Source organism: Pipistrellus hanaki, assembly GCF_964339955.1.
Source record: "Pipistrellus hanaki genome assembly, chromosome: 12".
Taxonomy (NCBI): domain Eukaryota; kingdom Metazoa; phylum Chordata; class Mammalia; order Chiroptera; family Vespertilionidae; genus Pipistrellus; species Pipistrellus hanaki.
Window position 1 is genome coordinate 43,893,252 of NC_140514.1, and position 17,029 is coordinate 43,910,280.

The following is a 17,029-nucleotide window of genomic DNA, read 5'->3' on the forward strand; positions in this document are numbered from 1 at the left end:
ACCCTTCTCCTCCTCCCCACGTGAGAGTCTGTACTTGTTCTTCAATAAATCTCCACCTTTGCTATACCACTTTCTGTCCGTGGATTCATTCTTTGATTCCAGGGGACAAAGAATCCGGGTTCCAGTCCAGAAATTCGGTATCACTTCTTAGATTGTCAATATCTCACTAACATGTGACTACCCAATGAGGTAACATCACCCAGGTCACTGAGAAGAAGCTCCCACCCACTGACTCTCTGGAACCCAAGTTCTTATAATGTTCCCTCCTTCTGTCACTCAGAATTCTTAGGGGATGCAGGCATGCTCCACAGAACCTGCTGGCATTGCTTGCTCCTGAAATGGAAATTTTGGACTGGAACCCTAATTCTTTGTCTGCCAGAGACAAAGAATGAATCCACAGACAGAAGATGGTATAGTAAAGGTGGAGATTTATTGAAGAACAAGTACAGACTCCCACATAGGGAGGGGGAAAGAGTCCCACTGAGTTCTTTTTCCCTATGGCTTATAAAGGCTGCAGATCCTGCTGCCCTGATATCCCCTCTGATTGGCCACTATTCCCCTAGACTGGTTACTATAGTAACTCCTGGGCTCAAAGGTCAAACACTACCTGGGCCTGTGATGCCCTCCTTCCTCATTGTTCTTTTCCTTCTGGCTTTCTTTCTTCTTTATTTTGTAAATATAGACCCATTTGGCCACTTCCAGTTTCCTTGTCTTATGTAAATGAAACTGTTGCTGCTCCCTGCACCTGACTTCCTTGTGTAATGGAGCTGTGCCTGTTTCTGCTGCCTTGTCTTATGGAGATGTAACTGCACCTGGCTTCCTTGTGTTATGGAAATGTACCTTCTTCCAATCTGTATCCCTGTGTTTTTCCTTGGACCCTGATTCTAAAATTCTTGTTTCACTTCCTCAGTCATTTGCATATGTATCACATTTACTGTTTGCTCTGCCCTGAGAGGGACCACCTCTAAACCTGTCATCTACCATGTGGCTACATGACAATCAACAGAGACCTCTTCTTAAATGCTCCCAGTAATAGCTGGGACCAAGATATATTTAGGAGACCTTATGAATAAGTAAGAAGAGAAGGCAATAAAGATGAATTACACTGCAATATGGTAATACTTTCAAAAATGAAGATAAATTAAAAATAATTGCACTGAGATATGGACTCTCTTCTCTTTTACAAGCCCAGATCAAAATTCATCTCCAAAGGATTCTATCCTGCTTGGTCTACACTGTAGACTCTACAGTCTTCTACAGCCTGAGCTCATGAATCAGGGGTCAGTTTGTCTCACCAAAAGTTAGTACACCTGAACAATGCTACTCAAACTTTCCTACACATTTAAATCACCTGGAAATCTTATTTAAATGAACATGATTCAATTCCTTGAACCTAAGATTCTGTATTTCTAACAAACTTATAAGTGATGCTGAGAAGACTATATTTAGATTGTCAAAGCCTGGAGCATGCCCTTCTCGCTAAGAATTTAAGGTCAAGTGCTATGAGCACTGGAACGAAGAAGGAAATTATTTTTTGTTGTGGATTAAAAAAAAAAAAAGCCACAAGCTAACTTGACTAGCTCAGGGAAGGCCTGCATAGCAGTTTTGCAAACTCAAAGACCTAAAGTAATCACAAAGGATGGTCTGAAATTAAAAATTTAACTAAAAGCAGTTTGTAGTGGGTAGGCATGTCCTAGGCCAGTATTTTCTCTGACAAAGATCAACTCAATCTTTATAGAACCTAATGACTTTCTGCATCTAAGATAACAGACCTGTGGAATGTCAGGGTAACTTGTAACTTCCCTTTTTCTGGAACCCCTCAGGGCCCAAAAAGAGCACCTGGGTGGAGACCACAAATTCCCTCATTCTAACTGTTACCCTGTTAATTGTTAACTATCCTGTACCCACCTAAGTAAAAGAAGCATGTGTCCATCATTTCACTTTTTATCGAATCCCAGAGGTTCCCTGTCCTCTTCCGAATGTCCCAATGCTGAACTCTCTGTTATATACTGTGCATTTTCACTTGCAAGATTTGCTCCTCTGTTTTCTGCTACATGCTACTATAAGCAGATATTTAATCTTAGAGGATGTAGGGATAGATTAAACTTTTTCCTGATGTCTTTTTCCAACCATTTCTGTTTATAGAAGCAGCCAGCTCATGCTTCTAATTTCCCCTAGTGCTAGTCTCTGGGCTGGCCCAATTCTCCCTCTAGTGGCCACTTGTTTAATCTTCCTACAGTTACCTAAAAGCTAAAGGCCAGCGATTTTCAACCTTTTTCATCAGATAGCTCATTACTAAAATTCTGTGGCACCCCAAAAATATATTATACTGTTGATCTAACAAAAATTAGATATAATTTTGATTCACTCACACTGGACAGCTCTCATTGTGTTGGCTGTTGTCATTTTTTATTTGACATTCTAAGGGGGAAAAATTGCAACACATTAGACTACTATTAAAACTGAATTTATCTGCTGAAACTGGGTTGGCTCAGTGGATAGAGTGTCGGTCTGTGGACTGAAAGGTCCTGGGTTTGATTCCGGTCAAGGGCATGTACTTTGGTTGCGGGTACAACCCCAAGTTGGGGGCGTGCAAGAGGCAGTTGATTGATGTTCTAGCTCTCTATCCCTCTCTTCTTCCTCTCTGCAAAAAAAGTCAATAAAATATATTTTACAAAAAACAAGAAAAAAACTGAATTTATCTTATAATCTATTAATAGGTATTTTTCCCAAATAGAGATACACACTCACCTGTAGCTCCCATAATAATACCATGTTATTCCTAATATTCCTTATTCCCGCTGATTGAACTGGGACTGGGTTGAATACCCAGTTCTAGCTAGAATACTCAGATTTTCTCCAGAAAATGAACTTGTTCATTGAGGGTATAGTTAATCTTTTGAGTTCACAATGTATGCTCCTTTTCATATTCTGTTGAAATCAGCTTGCAAACATTTTGTTGAGGATCCTTACTACTATAATTATCAGGGACATTATCCTATAGCTTCCTTTACCTGGGGCATCTTTTTCTGGACAGATTTCAAAATGATTACTTTTCTCTTCATCACAAGAATCTGGTGGGGTTCTAGAATTAAACCCCATGGAAGAGTGGCAACCTCCCTATGACTGTAGACTCCTGCAGTTTCATACTCTCAAACCCCAGTCCACCCTCAGCATCCCACAATGTGTCACAAATCTATCTAATAAAGAGGGAATATGCTAATTGACCCTTATACCATCACAAAGCAAAGATGGTGGCGCCCACAGCCAATAAGGAGGGAATATACTCATTGACTGCCATGCCCTCCAAGATAGTGGTACCCACAGCCACAAGATGATGGCGCTGAGTTCCCTCAGCCCCAGTACGGCAACAGGTGCACAGCAAGGCTGGGCCTGCTCCCAGGAGGGCCTGTCCACCTCGATGCCTGCCTTCAGAGTCACCCAGTCCCCTCAGCCTCCCAGTCAACTAGGGCTGGCCCGAGGTGCTGGCAAGTCTCAGATGTCATCTACCCAGAGCCGGCCTGAAGTCCAGGCAAGTCTCGGATGGTGGCCACCCAGCTGCCCAGGACCACCCAAGGCTCAGGTAAATGGGGCCGGCTGAGGCTCGTGCTGCCAGCAGTGGCAGCAGCAGAGGTGTGATGGGGCATTGCCTTCCCCTGACTGCCAGGACGCCTCCCGCCCCTGAGGGCTTCTGGACTGTGAGAGGGGGCAGGCTGGGCTGAGGAATCCCCATGCACTGGGATTCTAGTCTATAATAATAGAAGTGTAATATGCTAATTAGATTGGATGACCTTCCAGACAAAGCCGGGGTTTCAAGGGAAGCCCTGGTCCCAGGTTCCAGAGGGAAGCTGGTGCAGGCAGCTGGAGGAAGCCTACTCTTGCATGAATTTTGTGCATCAGGCCTCTAGTTACCATGTAACATTCCTAAGAGCTCAAGGCTCCAGCAGCTCCTGCTCCCAGCAGAAATGACAAGGGCCCTTCATCCGAGAGCCTCTGCAGGCTTCAGGGTGAGGAGCCCAGGAAAAGTTGTTGGTTTTCAAATAGTTCAGACTTTTTTTTTTTTTTTTTTAAGGAAGAGTAACAACTTTTAATGATCTCTACACTTCAGCACTGTTACCAGAGTCCAAGTGATTAATACTTTACTGTACTTTATAAAAGTTATGGTCCAAGGTAGATTGCTAATTAAAGAAAAAAAAAATCAGCCCTCTGGCAACTAATTTCAGAACCTCTGTTATAATAGCATCAGAGGCTAAGAGTAACGCCACAGATGCTGCTGGTGTCACACCATCAGGAGAATGGTGCAGTAGAGTGTGTGGAGCCCAATGATTTGTCTGCACACAACCTAAATCCTACGTGAGCAGTGCCTTCATACTCATCACAAATTCACTGTGGGGATGTACATTAATCATTTTCCCAAGGGTCTGAATGAAATGAAACATAGGCAACACTTAGATTTTCCCTCACACCCATTAATTCCTCAGTCTTGCTATGAGACTGGAACACAAAGGCACACAAGTATTAAGTAAAACATTTATTGTTACTCTTTGAGACCTCATGCTATCGGGCATTCAAAGCTTGAAATTAAGGGGAGGAGGAGGGAAGGTCGTAAAAGAAGAGGTCAGGTTTGAGGGTGTGGGGAAAATATCCCTTTTTTGGGGTGGGTCTTCACATGGTTCCACGATGAGCTGCATTCCAACTCAGGCTGCTGACTCCCACCTGACTTAACCCTTGAACTTACAGACATAGGGTAACTTCTCATAACAGTTATAATCTTGCCATAACAGATATCCTGGGGAGAGAGAAGATATAAAGTGAATGGGGCTGTTGGATCTTGTGACCCAAAAGAAGACATCCCAGACTCTGGCCTAGGGTTCAAAGCCTTGCCCTCATTGTCACCAGGGACCCACTCCAGGGAAAGGAGACTCAAAGGAAGGAGAGGTGAGAGCAGGTGGGAGAAGACAAACATACATTGCCTTTCCTAGTTGAGGAGGTTTCCCTGAAGTACAGACCCAGAAATGGAAGATGAAGGGATAGAAAGGCTGGCACGAAGGGAGCTCCTGTGTCTCTTACCTGAGTTTTGAGACAGGCTCCCACAATGGCCAGGGTTTGGGATGCTGGCGGGGTCTTTCTCCCAGGCAAAGTAATCCATCACATCACTATTACTCCACTCCCATCCACCGGCATTGGGCTCAAGGCCCTGGAAAGCAGAGAATGGAGCCAGGTAAGGTTGAATGGCTATTGGAATTTTTGCATAACCCTCTCTGGTGGGTGTTTGATCCCCTCCTCAGCAGGCTGGCATTTGGTCTGTTATTCCAGATGTTGCCACAGAGCTCTCCACTGGGAAATTCTTCCTAACAACTTGCTCTTACTGAAAAATCTCAGAGCCATAATCACAAACACCAATGGTATCACAAGAGTAACATGTTATTGGAGGGATAATAATGGGTGCATTTGTAATTACCCTTTGAACCTCAAAGATATTGTCTATTCTATAGGGGGAAGTGCATCTTATTTTTATTTCTATGTGTAGGCTCAGTAAACTCAGAGAACTGAATTACAAAACCTCATGCACCAATGTTGTAAAAAGCTTCATAAGACATATCATAGATTTTTTTCAATTGGAAATGAGGATCCTCCAAAAAACTCAGCTCTTCTCTTGGCTTTAAGGTCCTACTTTTACCCCAAACAAACCCTAGAATCTCTGAGCTCCAGTGCTTTCTAGCATAGTTCCCACAGAGGCACATGGGACAGAGAGGAGGCCTGGGTAACAATAGCAGCTAAAAGGTAACAGACAGGAGATGTTATCACACCTCTGTGGGATCATGGAGCCCAATCCAGATGTAATAGCAGGTGTTCAAATTTTTCTTGACCAGAGAGGCCAAGAAGTTTGCCTCAGCTCCACTGAGCACAGATGCAAGAGATCCTGAAGGTCGCTTCTGGCAGGCCAACTGTGTGGGGAAGACAAACACTGAGAAAGAGCTTGAAATGTCAGCAGGGGAAGCTAATGTATAATAGGAGAGAAGAGGTGTGTGTGCAAAAGATGAGGGTGCTGACTCTTTCACCCCCAAGAAACTCTGGAGAATGCAGACCCCTGTCCCATCAAATGTTCTTTCCCTTATCACCTCTTATTATAAATGCATCTACTCACATCCGCATCAATCCAGGTTTTTGGTGTCCTAAACAAGGCATAGCAGTGGGAGCCAAAGGCATAAGAGCCTTTGGGACAGCTGATTTTGGGGAGAGACTCCTCCTTGGTATCTTCACCTGGGGAGGAAGGGCATAAAGGAGAGGGATGGAGGGAAATGAAGAGTGTAAATGGGTTCTGGGAAGTGACCTTGGGAAGTATCTGTGAGGCAAGTGCTTGGGGAAGTGTCACCAACTCCTGACCCCCTCCCCTGGATAGCTTGATCTCAAACCAGCCTCATTCAATGAAGGACCATCTCTTTCTGTTCTACTCTTTCCCTTTATTTAAAAGTCTAACACTTCCCCCACTCTGAGCTGACTGTTCTCACACTGGGTCCTTCAATCATTCTTGTGCATATCTCACCGCTGACCCTTCATGCTTTCTCTCTTCACCTGTCAATATAAATTAAAGTCCACTCACAAAATGAAAACCATTTTACTCCATTGTTAAAGGACCACTGTGGTGCCTCCCACCCTGAGTTGGCCTGAAGGAGGGAGTGATGATGGAGGAGTTGCAGACAGTTTCACTTGGTGAGGCTCTTCCTCACCATGGCCCCATGGGTCACACAGGAGGCTTCCTGGTCTTGTTGGTTCTGAGCATTCCCCGGGAACCCAGTGCTACAGGCAGAGAAAGCTCACCTTGCACCTGAGATAGGAGCATCAGGCAGGAGAGCAGCAGCCAGGACATTCTGGGCAGGGCCATGGGAGGCAGCATGGCGTTTCTGACCTGAAGAAACAATCAGAGATCATTAAAGAAATGCGGTCAGAGAAAGGTCATTAAGAAAAACTGTTCTCCCTCCTGTCTTTTCCCTTTGGTTAGTCCCTTGGGGATAAATTGATCTTAGTGACATGTATACCCTTCTGTGATTCTGGAAATGATTGGAGAATCTGCACACCTTATTTCCCCTGAGACCTATGTTCTTTGAAGTCCAGAACCCTCCACTAGCCTTCTCCCGAATGTGTGAGGTAGCCCCCTGCCATGGCTCTCACATTCTCTCAGCTCCCACTTACCTCTCCAGGTATCTGGGATGGTTAGTCAAGTCAGAGAAGACTAGGCTTTTATAAGGGGATCTGAGGGAGGGGTCTGAAAGAAATGACAGGAATCCCGGACAGGGATAGCGGGAAAGGGCTTGGCATTGGTTCAAGGAGGTTTGGGGCATGGGGGGTAGACTGTTCCCGGCAATGGCTGGGAATTGCCACAGCTGTTGTTTCTTTCCTCTTGACAGGCACGCGCTTTGCCCAGAAACAGATGAAGTTTGCTCTTTCTCCGGCTCTTTCTTTTTACTGGCCTGTGGCACATGTGGTATTAAATTTTTAAGGGGGGCACCTCCTAGAGTAGTTCTTTTGGTTGATATCTCACTTCTATAAACATATATATATATATATATATATATATATATATATATATATATATATATATATTTGGCACGCACTGATTGATGGCTCAATGTCTTCGAGATGACTCTGTGACAGATGCCAGTAATGTCATAACTCCACCCACCAGTTGGGAGAAGGGAGAACCTTATATATATATTACAATTAAATCAATGATGGTGTGAAGGGGAGGTGAGAATGAGAATTATAAGGGTCACAGATTGGTGAGGGTATAGAAAGAACTGAAGCTAAGTACCAGTGATGGTTCAGAGTTGTCTCTTAAACATGGTAGCTAGTTTGGGAGGAAAAATCATTATTTATTCAGAATCATCTGTCAAATCAATATATTAACCAAGATCTAAAGCAAATCAGATGAACAAACTCATCTTGCCAGTTGTCTGAGAGGTGGAGCTTTTGTGATGGATAACGAATGAAGGAATGAAGGAATCTAAAATCTAAGGATGATGACAGTCCAATGATGCAGAGCCAAAATAAGTTATTAAAGTCACTTTTTAAAATTTACTTGAAATAATGTGATATTAAAAATAAGTTCCCAAATGTGAGATTTTAGTTTCACATGACAGCTCACAAACTTCACTACAATGTAGTTGTTTTTGTTTTCTTTGTTCTTCCCAACAATCCTTCCTAACCAGATACTGAGAAGTCTGTTCAAATACTCGATTTGGAAAGTCGCTCTGAGGTCATTTAAGTCCACTGCATGGTGGTAAAGAGGAATGTGCACTCTTGGAGTAACCAAGGCTAAGCTTTAAGAAGCTTTCTTTGCCAAAAGATAAGATGTCCAACTTGTATATCTTATTCCATGTTATCTCCCATGTCTGGCAATATTACTATTTGCAAATAAGACTGTATGGTTATTCCTAGAATTAGTATATTGGGGAAATATTCACTTTTTTTTACCTCTTTTTTAAAATATATTTTATTGATTTTTTTACAGAGAGGAAGGTAGAGGGATAGAAAGTTAGAAACATCGATGAGAGAGACATCGATCAGCTGCCTCTTGCACACCCCCTACTGGGGATGTGCTCTCAGCCAAGGTACCTTCCCTTGGCTGGAATTGAACCTGGGACCATTAAGTCCACAGGTTGATGCTCTATTCACAGAGCCAAACCAGTTTCAGCCAAATGTTGACTTTTAAGCATCAAATATGCCTTTTTCAAAAAAATGGTGGAATGTGGTGAGTTTCTGGGAGAAGGCTCAGCAGAGCCCATATAAAAATAGCCCTGAAACGCATTTTATTGGAGATTTACCCCTAAAGCACACCCCTATGGGTCATGTTAACCAAATATCCAGGATGCTAATTTATTGCTTTGGCCTCATCCCAAGCTTCAGAAGAAATGGGGGAAAAGGCAATGAAAGGAGGCCCAATGCACTTTGTGAAACAAGGTAGTATAAAGGCCAAACCTCAAACTCCCTGAAACAAATACGGTAAATTACCAAGCACTCGAATGCTAATCCCATAGCTAGCTACTGGAGTTTATTTAGCCCTATGCAAGTAATGAGCAGCAACTATCTTGTGATCTGTAATTATTGGGAATAATGAAGGTTTTATCAGGAAACTCAGATTTGATTTGCTTCAATGTCTCACATTGGTCTTGGAACAGTCCCCTGTTACATCAGAAGAACCAATATATCTATTGTGTGTTCTAGAAAAGCTATTGGCTGTTTTTTTTCTTTTCATTTAGGATAAGCTAGTCATAATTTAGTGGTTCTCTGATAAGATATCAGAATCCAATGATTACCATCAATTTTATTTATTTTTGGTGGTAACTGCAGATTTGAACTGCATTTGCACCATTCACATTTCTCTGATCAACAAATAAAAGCAAATACTTCCACAGCCATGTTGCTTTCCTTTTTTATTATAAGTTGTATTTATATTACAGAAGACATTTAATAAATGTAGAATAAATAGTGCAGAATAAATAGTGATCACATCTTGCCCTCTTTCTTTATATTTTCAGTTTTTAAGAAATAAGGAAACATTAGGACTGAGTAGCTCAGTTGGTTGGAGCATTGTTCCATACACCAAAAATGTGCAGGTTCGATTCCCAATCTGGGCACATACAGAAGGCAGAGATTATTGTTTCTCTCTCACATATATTTTTCTTTCTCTCCCTCTGGCCGCCCCCCCCCCCTCTTTCTCTCGCTCTAAAATGAATAAACATATATACAGGTGAAAAATTTAAAAAAAGAAACAAAATGACACTAGTAAAGAAATAATACAATACAGTAATAGTCGGTATCATTTTTCAGTCTAATTTCTCTATTTACATTTACAGTATAAATTTTCTAATCATACTTCTAACTTAGGTATTTAATCATTTATTACATATCCTAGAGGCCTGGAACATGAAATTCATGCAAGAGTAGGCCTTGCTTCCCCCAACTGCCAGCACCAGCTTCTCTCTGGGACCGGGGACCAGGGCTTCCCTACTAGCCGCCATCAGGCACCCAGGACCCAGGCTTCCCTTGCAGGCCTGGCTTTGTCCACAAGGTTGTCCGGAAGGGTGTTTGGTCTAATTAGCAGATTACACTCTTATTATTATTGATATATATCAATCAACCATATGTAGTATTAGTTCATCTTTCTGGATTTATATAAAGGTATATTTTATGTAACATTCTGGAACTTTTTTGTTTATATTATCATAAATTTTAAAAATCTATTTACTTTGAGACAAATAGTTCTTTACTGATTTTAACTGCCCTGTAATATTTATTCATATAAGTATTTCAGAACCATTTATGTATTCCTTTACTGGTGAATATTTACCCTATTTTGTTCATTTTATTTATTTATTTATTTATTTATTTATTTATTATTATATATATTACTTCAGAGAGAAAAGAAGAGAGATAGAGGTAGAAACATCAATGATGAGAGAGAATCATTGATTGACTGCCTCCTGCACACCTCACACTAGGAATTGAGCCTGCTACCCCAGTATATAACTGGGTTTCAGAGCAGATCATGACTTCCTGATTCATTGGTTGATGCTCAATCACTGAGCATCAGCCAAGCATATTTTGTTGATTTTAAAATGTGCAATATGACACATTTAAAATTATAAGAAATCCAAATACAGTGCCAATAACGCACAGGGCCTTCATAGACTTTGTGTAGGACAAGGGTCTGCAAACTTCCTGTGTAAAGGGCTTGGTAGTAAATGGTTTGGGCTCTGTAGACAATACCATTTCTGTCATAATTATCCAACTCTGCCATTGGAATATGAAAGTAGCCAAAGACAATATGTAAATAAATGTCCATGTCTGCCTTCCAGTCAAACATTACTTATGGACACCAAAATGTTAATTTCATATTATGTTTATGTATCAGAAATATTGTTTTTTAACTTTTAAAAAGTGAATAAAAATTATTCTTTTCTCATAGGACATATATAAACAGACAATAGGCCAGATTTCACCCAGGGAATATAACTTGCTGACAGATGGTATATAGATAACATAATGACATACCCTCCTCCTTTATCACATCTACAAAAAATTATTTCCTTCTTTAATATAAAACATTTAATAAAATAAGTAAAATGTTAAAAGCTCAGATGCTCTACATGATGATGAGCAAACCAGTGACCTAATGAAAAATTCTGGCTCTCAACACTGACTTGGCCAAAATGCACAAGTGTCCTGTGTTGAAGTTTTTCCGCAGGGACAGACTGTCAGGGAGCAATGCTCGGTGTATGAGTTAACCCAAGCTACTGAGCAAAGGAGCCAGGGTGGCCTCCTGGTACTGCGCAGAGGCCCCACCAGGTGGCGCTGCAGGAGCAAACGCGCCTGGCTGGCCACCCTGGCAGACCTGGCCACAGGCTCTCTCATGAGTGAGGGGGAGTTTGTGTGTGTGTGTGTGTGTGTGTGTGTGTGTGTGTAGGGGGGGGGGGGGGGGTGCGAGTCACAGGACCCGCTGGGCTTCCTGGCTCGCGCTGCTGCCTCGCCCGGGTCTGCCAGGGTCCCGCGGGCGGAGGAGCCGTTGGAGTCCGAGGGTAGCTGGTGTGGATGCCGCCCCTGCTGACAGACCAACTGCATCTGCCTGGGGTCCAGGCCAGCTTCCTGCAGGCGCTCCTCTTCCTCCTGTGGGCTGGACCCGCTTGCTAATCTGAGGGAGGAGCTGGAGCTGAAGCTGGTGAGGGCAGTGCTGGGCCAGACCCCTTCCTCAGTGTCACCAGGTGAGTGCCCTCCCTCTCACCTGCCCAGAGCCTCCTGCCTAAAACCCTGTGGACCCCACATCCCCCACTCAACACAACTGGGTGCTGGTTCCAGCCTGTCTGGCACCTCCCAGGGGCTCGGACTTGGAGTGTCCCACGTGGTGGTGGCTGTAGTGGGCGTGAAGGGTTCCTTCAAAGGGTGATCTTGTGCTTGTCAGGTGTTTAAAAACACTTGGAGGATTGGGGTTTCCCTGGGCCTTGCTCTGGGGGCAGCCAAGGGGTCACTTCCCCGAAGGGTGGGACTTGGGAGCCTGTGGGTCTTGGGATAAAGCAGGAGAGTGGAGAGGCTCCATCCAGTCACCACGTGGGACCAAGAGCCCCAGTGGGAGACCAGGAGCCCATTGGGGGTCCCTCTCTGTGCACAGCTCCTCCCCTGTCATCCCGGTACGGGCTGCATTTGCTCCCTGGACCTGGATGAATGGGGGCTGCTTCGCTGACAGGAGGCAGCTGGGGACAGAGTTCCAGCCAGACCCCAGTAGGGCCCCTAGTCTATTAATCCAGGCACTGAGGGGACCTGCTTCTCCAGGGCTTGTGTCTCCAGCCAGGGGACAAGAGGATCTGCAGTCCCCAGAAAGTGAACTACCTGGTCAAACAGGGTGTGTGTGTGTGTGTGTGTGTGGAGAAGGGGAGGTGAGCAGGGGAGGGTGCAGAGGAGAGCTGAGGGAAGGGAATGAGCAGGGGCAGAGCTTTTATTCCAGGCCCTGGGAATGTGTGTCTAGGAGGGAAGTCACCACATGAGCCCATATACTCCTTGGTGTTTATTCAGCAGTGACTGGAGTGCAAGGATGATTGTTAAATTTAAGTTGGTTGGTTGGTTGGGTGGGTGAGTGGGTTGGTGATTGGGTGGTTGGTTGGGTGGGTGGGTGGGTGATTGGGTGGCTGGTTATTAGGGTGGATGGGAGGTGGTTGGTAGGTTTGGATTCAGAAGGAATAACACTGAAAGACAATCATCACTCTTGACTGAGCGCCCAGGCATGGCCTGGCTGGGTCTTGGCTGGTAGGGCTGTCCTCCTCAGGCTGAGTTTGGGACTCTCCTGAGAGAGATGGCAGCAGTTCTCGCCCTGTGGGCTGAGGCTGGCGTCCTTGCTGCCTAGCAGGCTGGCTGTCCACCGGCTTAGTGGCAGGAATGATTCCCACTCAGCTCCCTTCCTCACAGGAGAGAATAGTTGACACGTGGCTCTCAGTCCTGGCACTAAGCTGATGTCAGGATGGAGCAGACCCTACATGGAAGTATTTCAGCTTCACAAACCATTTGAGTGAGTTAAATCACATCTATTATGTTTTTTTTTAACTGTAAGGCAGAAGATACAGCCACATTTTTATTGGATGTTACATGAGTTGATTTTTACCTAAAGAAAATTGACATCACTTCTTTTTCATACTTGGGAAGTTATTGAATTTTATTAAAAGTGACATATAGTGCTCAACACATGTGTTTATCTGAGACTATAACACAACCTTTTCATACCTATACAAAGAACATGCAATTTATGTTTTAAAAGGATAATACTAAATTTGTACTTTGGGTTATAGGTCAGTTACTAAGAAATGTTTAATAGTATCTACCAAAAGGTTATAGCATAAGTTTTATAGAGATTTTGTACTTTTGAAATGAGTAGTATTATAGAAATGTGTTTACATTTTTGTGAAGTGTTTCTACCACAAGGGTTAGTCCAAAGAAAAGTTTATTATTGCTGAGATATTTAGGAAGATTGTAGAAATCTGAACCTACAATTATTGTTTTATAAAACTTTGTAGAAACCTTAAGAGGTCTAATTTTACCCTTATTCCACAGATGTAGTTAGGAGACCCAGAAAGGGAAGTGAAATCCCTAAGACCACAAAGGGAATTCGGAGCAGAGATCAAATGAGAACCTAGGGCCTGTGCTCCTTCCACTGTTGGCCTGTGTAGGGCCAGCTGAGGGTAGAATCATAGAGCTGAGACTTAGGAGATCTTAATCCTTAAAAAATATTTATAAATATGCTCCTCTTATGATGTATATAGCATTGTTCAATTATTTTGCAGTAAGAATAGCAAAAACCATTTTAAAAGAAAATTTGCTGTAGCTCATGTCTATGAGCTCATGTCTCAGTTTACCAAGTCGGAGCCTTTATGAAGACATCAGCCTTCCAATGTGGAATTCTTCAAATGCAGCCTGAGCTGAGGACATGAGGCATCCTGCCCAGGAGCCTCTCTTCACAGTGCCTGACTCACCCCCAGCCCTACCCCCACACCAAGCCCTGCTCCTCTCTGCCCTGCTCCGCCCCCAGCCCTCCCCTCCCCAGCCCTGCCCCGCCCCCAGCCCCTGCCCCATTATTTTTTCCAAGCAGACCCAGCATCTCCAAAGATCAGTGTTCTCATTCAGGAGCTGGTATAGTACAAGAATGCATTTTAAAGGATATTTCACAACCCAAAGCACTTTTTTTAAGTTTCTCAAAAATAAGTGGAATGTCACTGAACATGGATACAAAATGCATCTACACTAAAAAGAGTTCCTTAAATATTTTTAAATTTTTTTCTCATTATAAAAGTAATACAGGATCTTGGGTAGAAATTTAAAAAGAAAAGTATAGAATAGAAGAAACAACATATTTCCTCTATCCAAGGTTAACCATTGTGAACATTTCAATTTCAAAGTATTTCCTTTGGTCTTTTGTAAATTTATATATCCAGATACCATTTTGAGGTGATACTATTTATTTAATTATTTATTTTAATACATTTGCATTGACTTCAGAAAGAAAGGAAGAGGGAGAGAGATAATATGGATGAGAAAGAATCATTGATCAGTTTCATCCCAGAAGCCCCCTACTGGGGATGGTCCCACAGCCAGAGCATGTGCCCTGAATGGGGCTCCATGCATGACCTCCTGGTTCCTAGATCAATGCTCAACACTGAGCACCCCTCCAGGGCAACATGATACTATTTATTACGTGTGTATCCTGCTTTGTTTTCTTTTAGTTGTGGTGTATGCTTCCATATATCTATAATCATTTTTTTCCAATTTAGTAAGACACTTTTTATTTTTTCCAGCTTTATTGAGAAATAATTGATATACAGTGTTGATAGCACAATGGTTTGATTTACAAACATTGTGAAATGATAACCACATTGGGTTCAGCTAATATCCATCGAAGATGTAACAAACCAACATTGGAATCTCTAATGTAATTTGAGTTAGTTTTTTTCTTGAAAGGCAAACCTACAATTCTTACTGTTGCAAAATGTTGTGCTGTTTGCAAAATGAGCTTGTACTTGGAATTAAAGCGCAGGGTGTGGTGGGTCTGCAGGCTGGGGCTCTACAGCCCTGGCCTCTTGCCCTTGACCTCTGCCTTTTCACATGCAGTTCCTTTCTCCTTCCAGACTTCACATGAGGCTGGGCATGGATGTGCTGCCCCTACTGGATGGGTTCCACAGTCTGTCTTCCCACCACTGGGTGGCAGAGGTGAGAGCGCACTGTGTCAGGCCGTGGAGCATATAAAGTTCAAACCTCACTTCTGTGTCAGCAGCTCTGGGGGTGACCTCAGCAACAGCATGTGCAGAGTCTGTGCTGGCCTCTGGGGTGTGCTTTGTGCTGGCCCTGCTCTCCCACAGCTCCTCTCCCTCTGATTCTCAGCCACCTTCCTGTTCCTTCTGCTAGGAGCTCTGGTTCTCTCAGAACTTAGAATTCTTCTCAACCCCTCCCCCCCCCCCCCCCCCCCCCCATGAAGCTTCATATAACAGGATGCTTTTCAGGGGAAACTGGCAAGAGAAAAGAAAAAAAACATTAGCAGAATTTCCCCCAATACTTTAGAGTCCAGGGCCCCATTTTCCCATGTCCTAACCAGAGATGGTTTATTTCTCAGTATTTGAGAGGCTAATGCCCAGGCCATGGCTTTAGAGACAGGCCAGGAGAGAAGAGGGAAGGGTCCAGGGCAGCCCCCACTCTGGCTCCCACAGGCCCCTGGCCCAGTCCCTCTGAGTCATTTTTGTCCTGCTCACAGAGCAGTGCTAAGACTCACTGCCTTCAAGACGAATGAGCTCACCACCGCGCTGGTCACTTGCCAGGTTCTCACTTCTATCCCCGTGTCCCCACTGCTGTTTCTCTCTGGAGTCCGAGTTACTCTTCTGTCCTGAAACTGTATTGTCATCATTGGGTGGACAGCTGGCCATTGACCTGCTCCATGTGGGTGGTTCCAAAATGGTGTGTTCTATTCCTTTGAGAAGAAGAAATGGAAGGAAGACAATGGGTCTGGACAGCAAGTATCAATAGAAATACATGGGGAGAGGTTTCTTTTCTCTAAGTACTTTGAAGTGCCATGTGAATTGGCATGAGTTACTTTTATTTTATTGTTTTCTCTGGGTGTTCTTCCTGAAGGAGGTGACTGCATTGTCTGGCTGCTCAGGTACAGAAACAAGAGGGTGAGTGTGCTGTCCTATGTGCTAAGTTGCAAGGTGTTTGTGGTGTTCTGCGTTTCTGAGCCTCTCTCACCATGGAATCAGGTCTGGCCAGAGACAAGGACAGCCATGAGTGGCTGTTCCCAGGGCTTCCTGACAGCACTCCTCTGTCTGACCTCTACCCCTGTGGTCTGTGCTCATTGTGAGCTGAATCCACAAGCCAGAGGAGGCTGGAGCCCTGAGTCACTGTGTGGAGAGGACAAGCTTTGGTGGCTCCCTGGCCCAAGTCACGGTACACAAGGAGCAAGATTTTACTGGGTTCAGACACTGAAATATCCTTCATGACAACCCACATTATTGTCCTAATGTCTCAGTCTTTGACGAACAATTAGACCCTCCCTGACTGGACCACAAAGTAAAGTGTCAGACCTTTGGTGAGTGATGCTCTGTCTCTCATCTTTGGTTAACCCCCTAAAAATGGGGATGTGTTGATTTCACTCACCAGCATTACTTTTTTTTGTCTTTCAGTAAAGTTGACAGATAAATTGAAGCCATCTCTGGAAGGAGAGAGCATATGAAGACAAGGTATTATTATTATTACCTTAATTTGAACACCATGTTGACGAGTACACACAGAAAAATTGTTTACCCTCCCTGACCTTTAACAGAGCATATGTGTCGTTTCTGCAGTTGCGATCTATACATGATTAAAAAGCACGTTCTTCCAATGAGAACTCTGCCTTCCTTCATCCTTGTCCTTGGGTAGCGTCTCTCAACCCAACCAAGACACCAAGAAGTGAATCTGCTCTGTGGACAGGACCCTGGCCCAGCGTTCCTGGAATGGCACAACA

At 43.8% G+C, this 17,029-nt stretch overlaps 1 protein-coding gene across 1 annotated transcript; it reads right to left on the reverse strand.

Moving 5' to 3' along the window:
- Window positions 1-4,657: 4,657 nt before the first annotated feature.
- On the reverse strand, window positions 4,658-6,904 carry LOC311631175 (lithostathine-like). The gene is made up of 5 exons (XM_084900989.1): window positions 6,823-6,904; window positions 6,149-6,264; window positions 5,811-5,948; window positions 5,071-5,197; window positions 4,658-4,789 (listed from the first exon to the last, which is right to left on the reverse strand). The coding sequence occupies exons 1-5, from the start codon at window positions 6,896-6,898 to the stop codon at window positions 4,722-4,724; spliced, it is 525 nt and encodes a 174-aa protein (XP_084757115.1). The 5' UTR covers window positions 6,899-6,904; the 3' UTR covers window positions 4,658-4,721.
- Window positions 6,905-17,029: the final 10,125 nt, after the last annotated feature.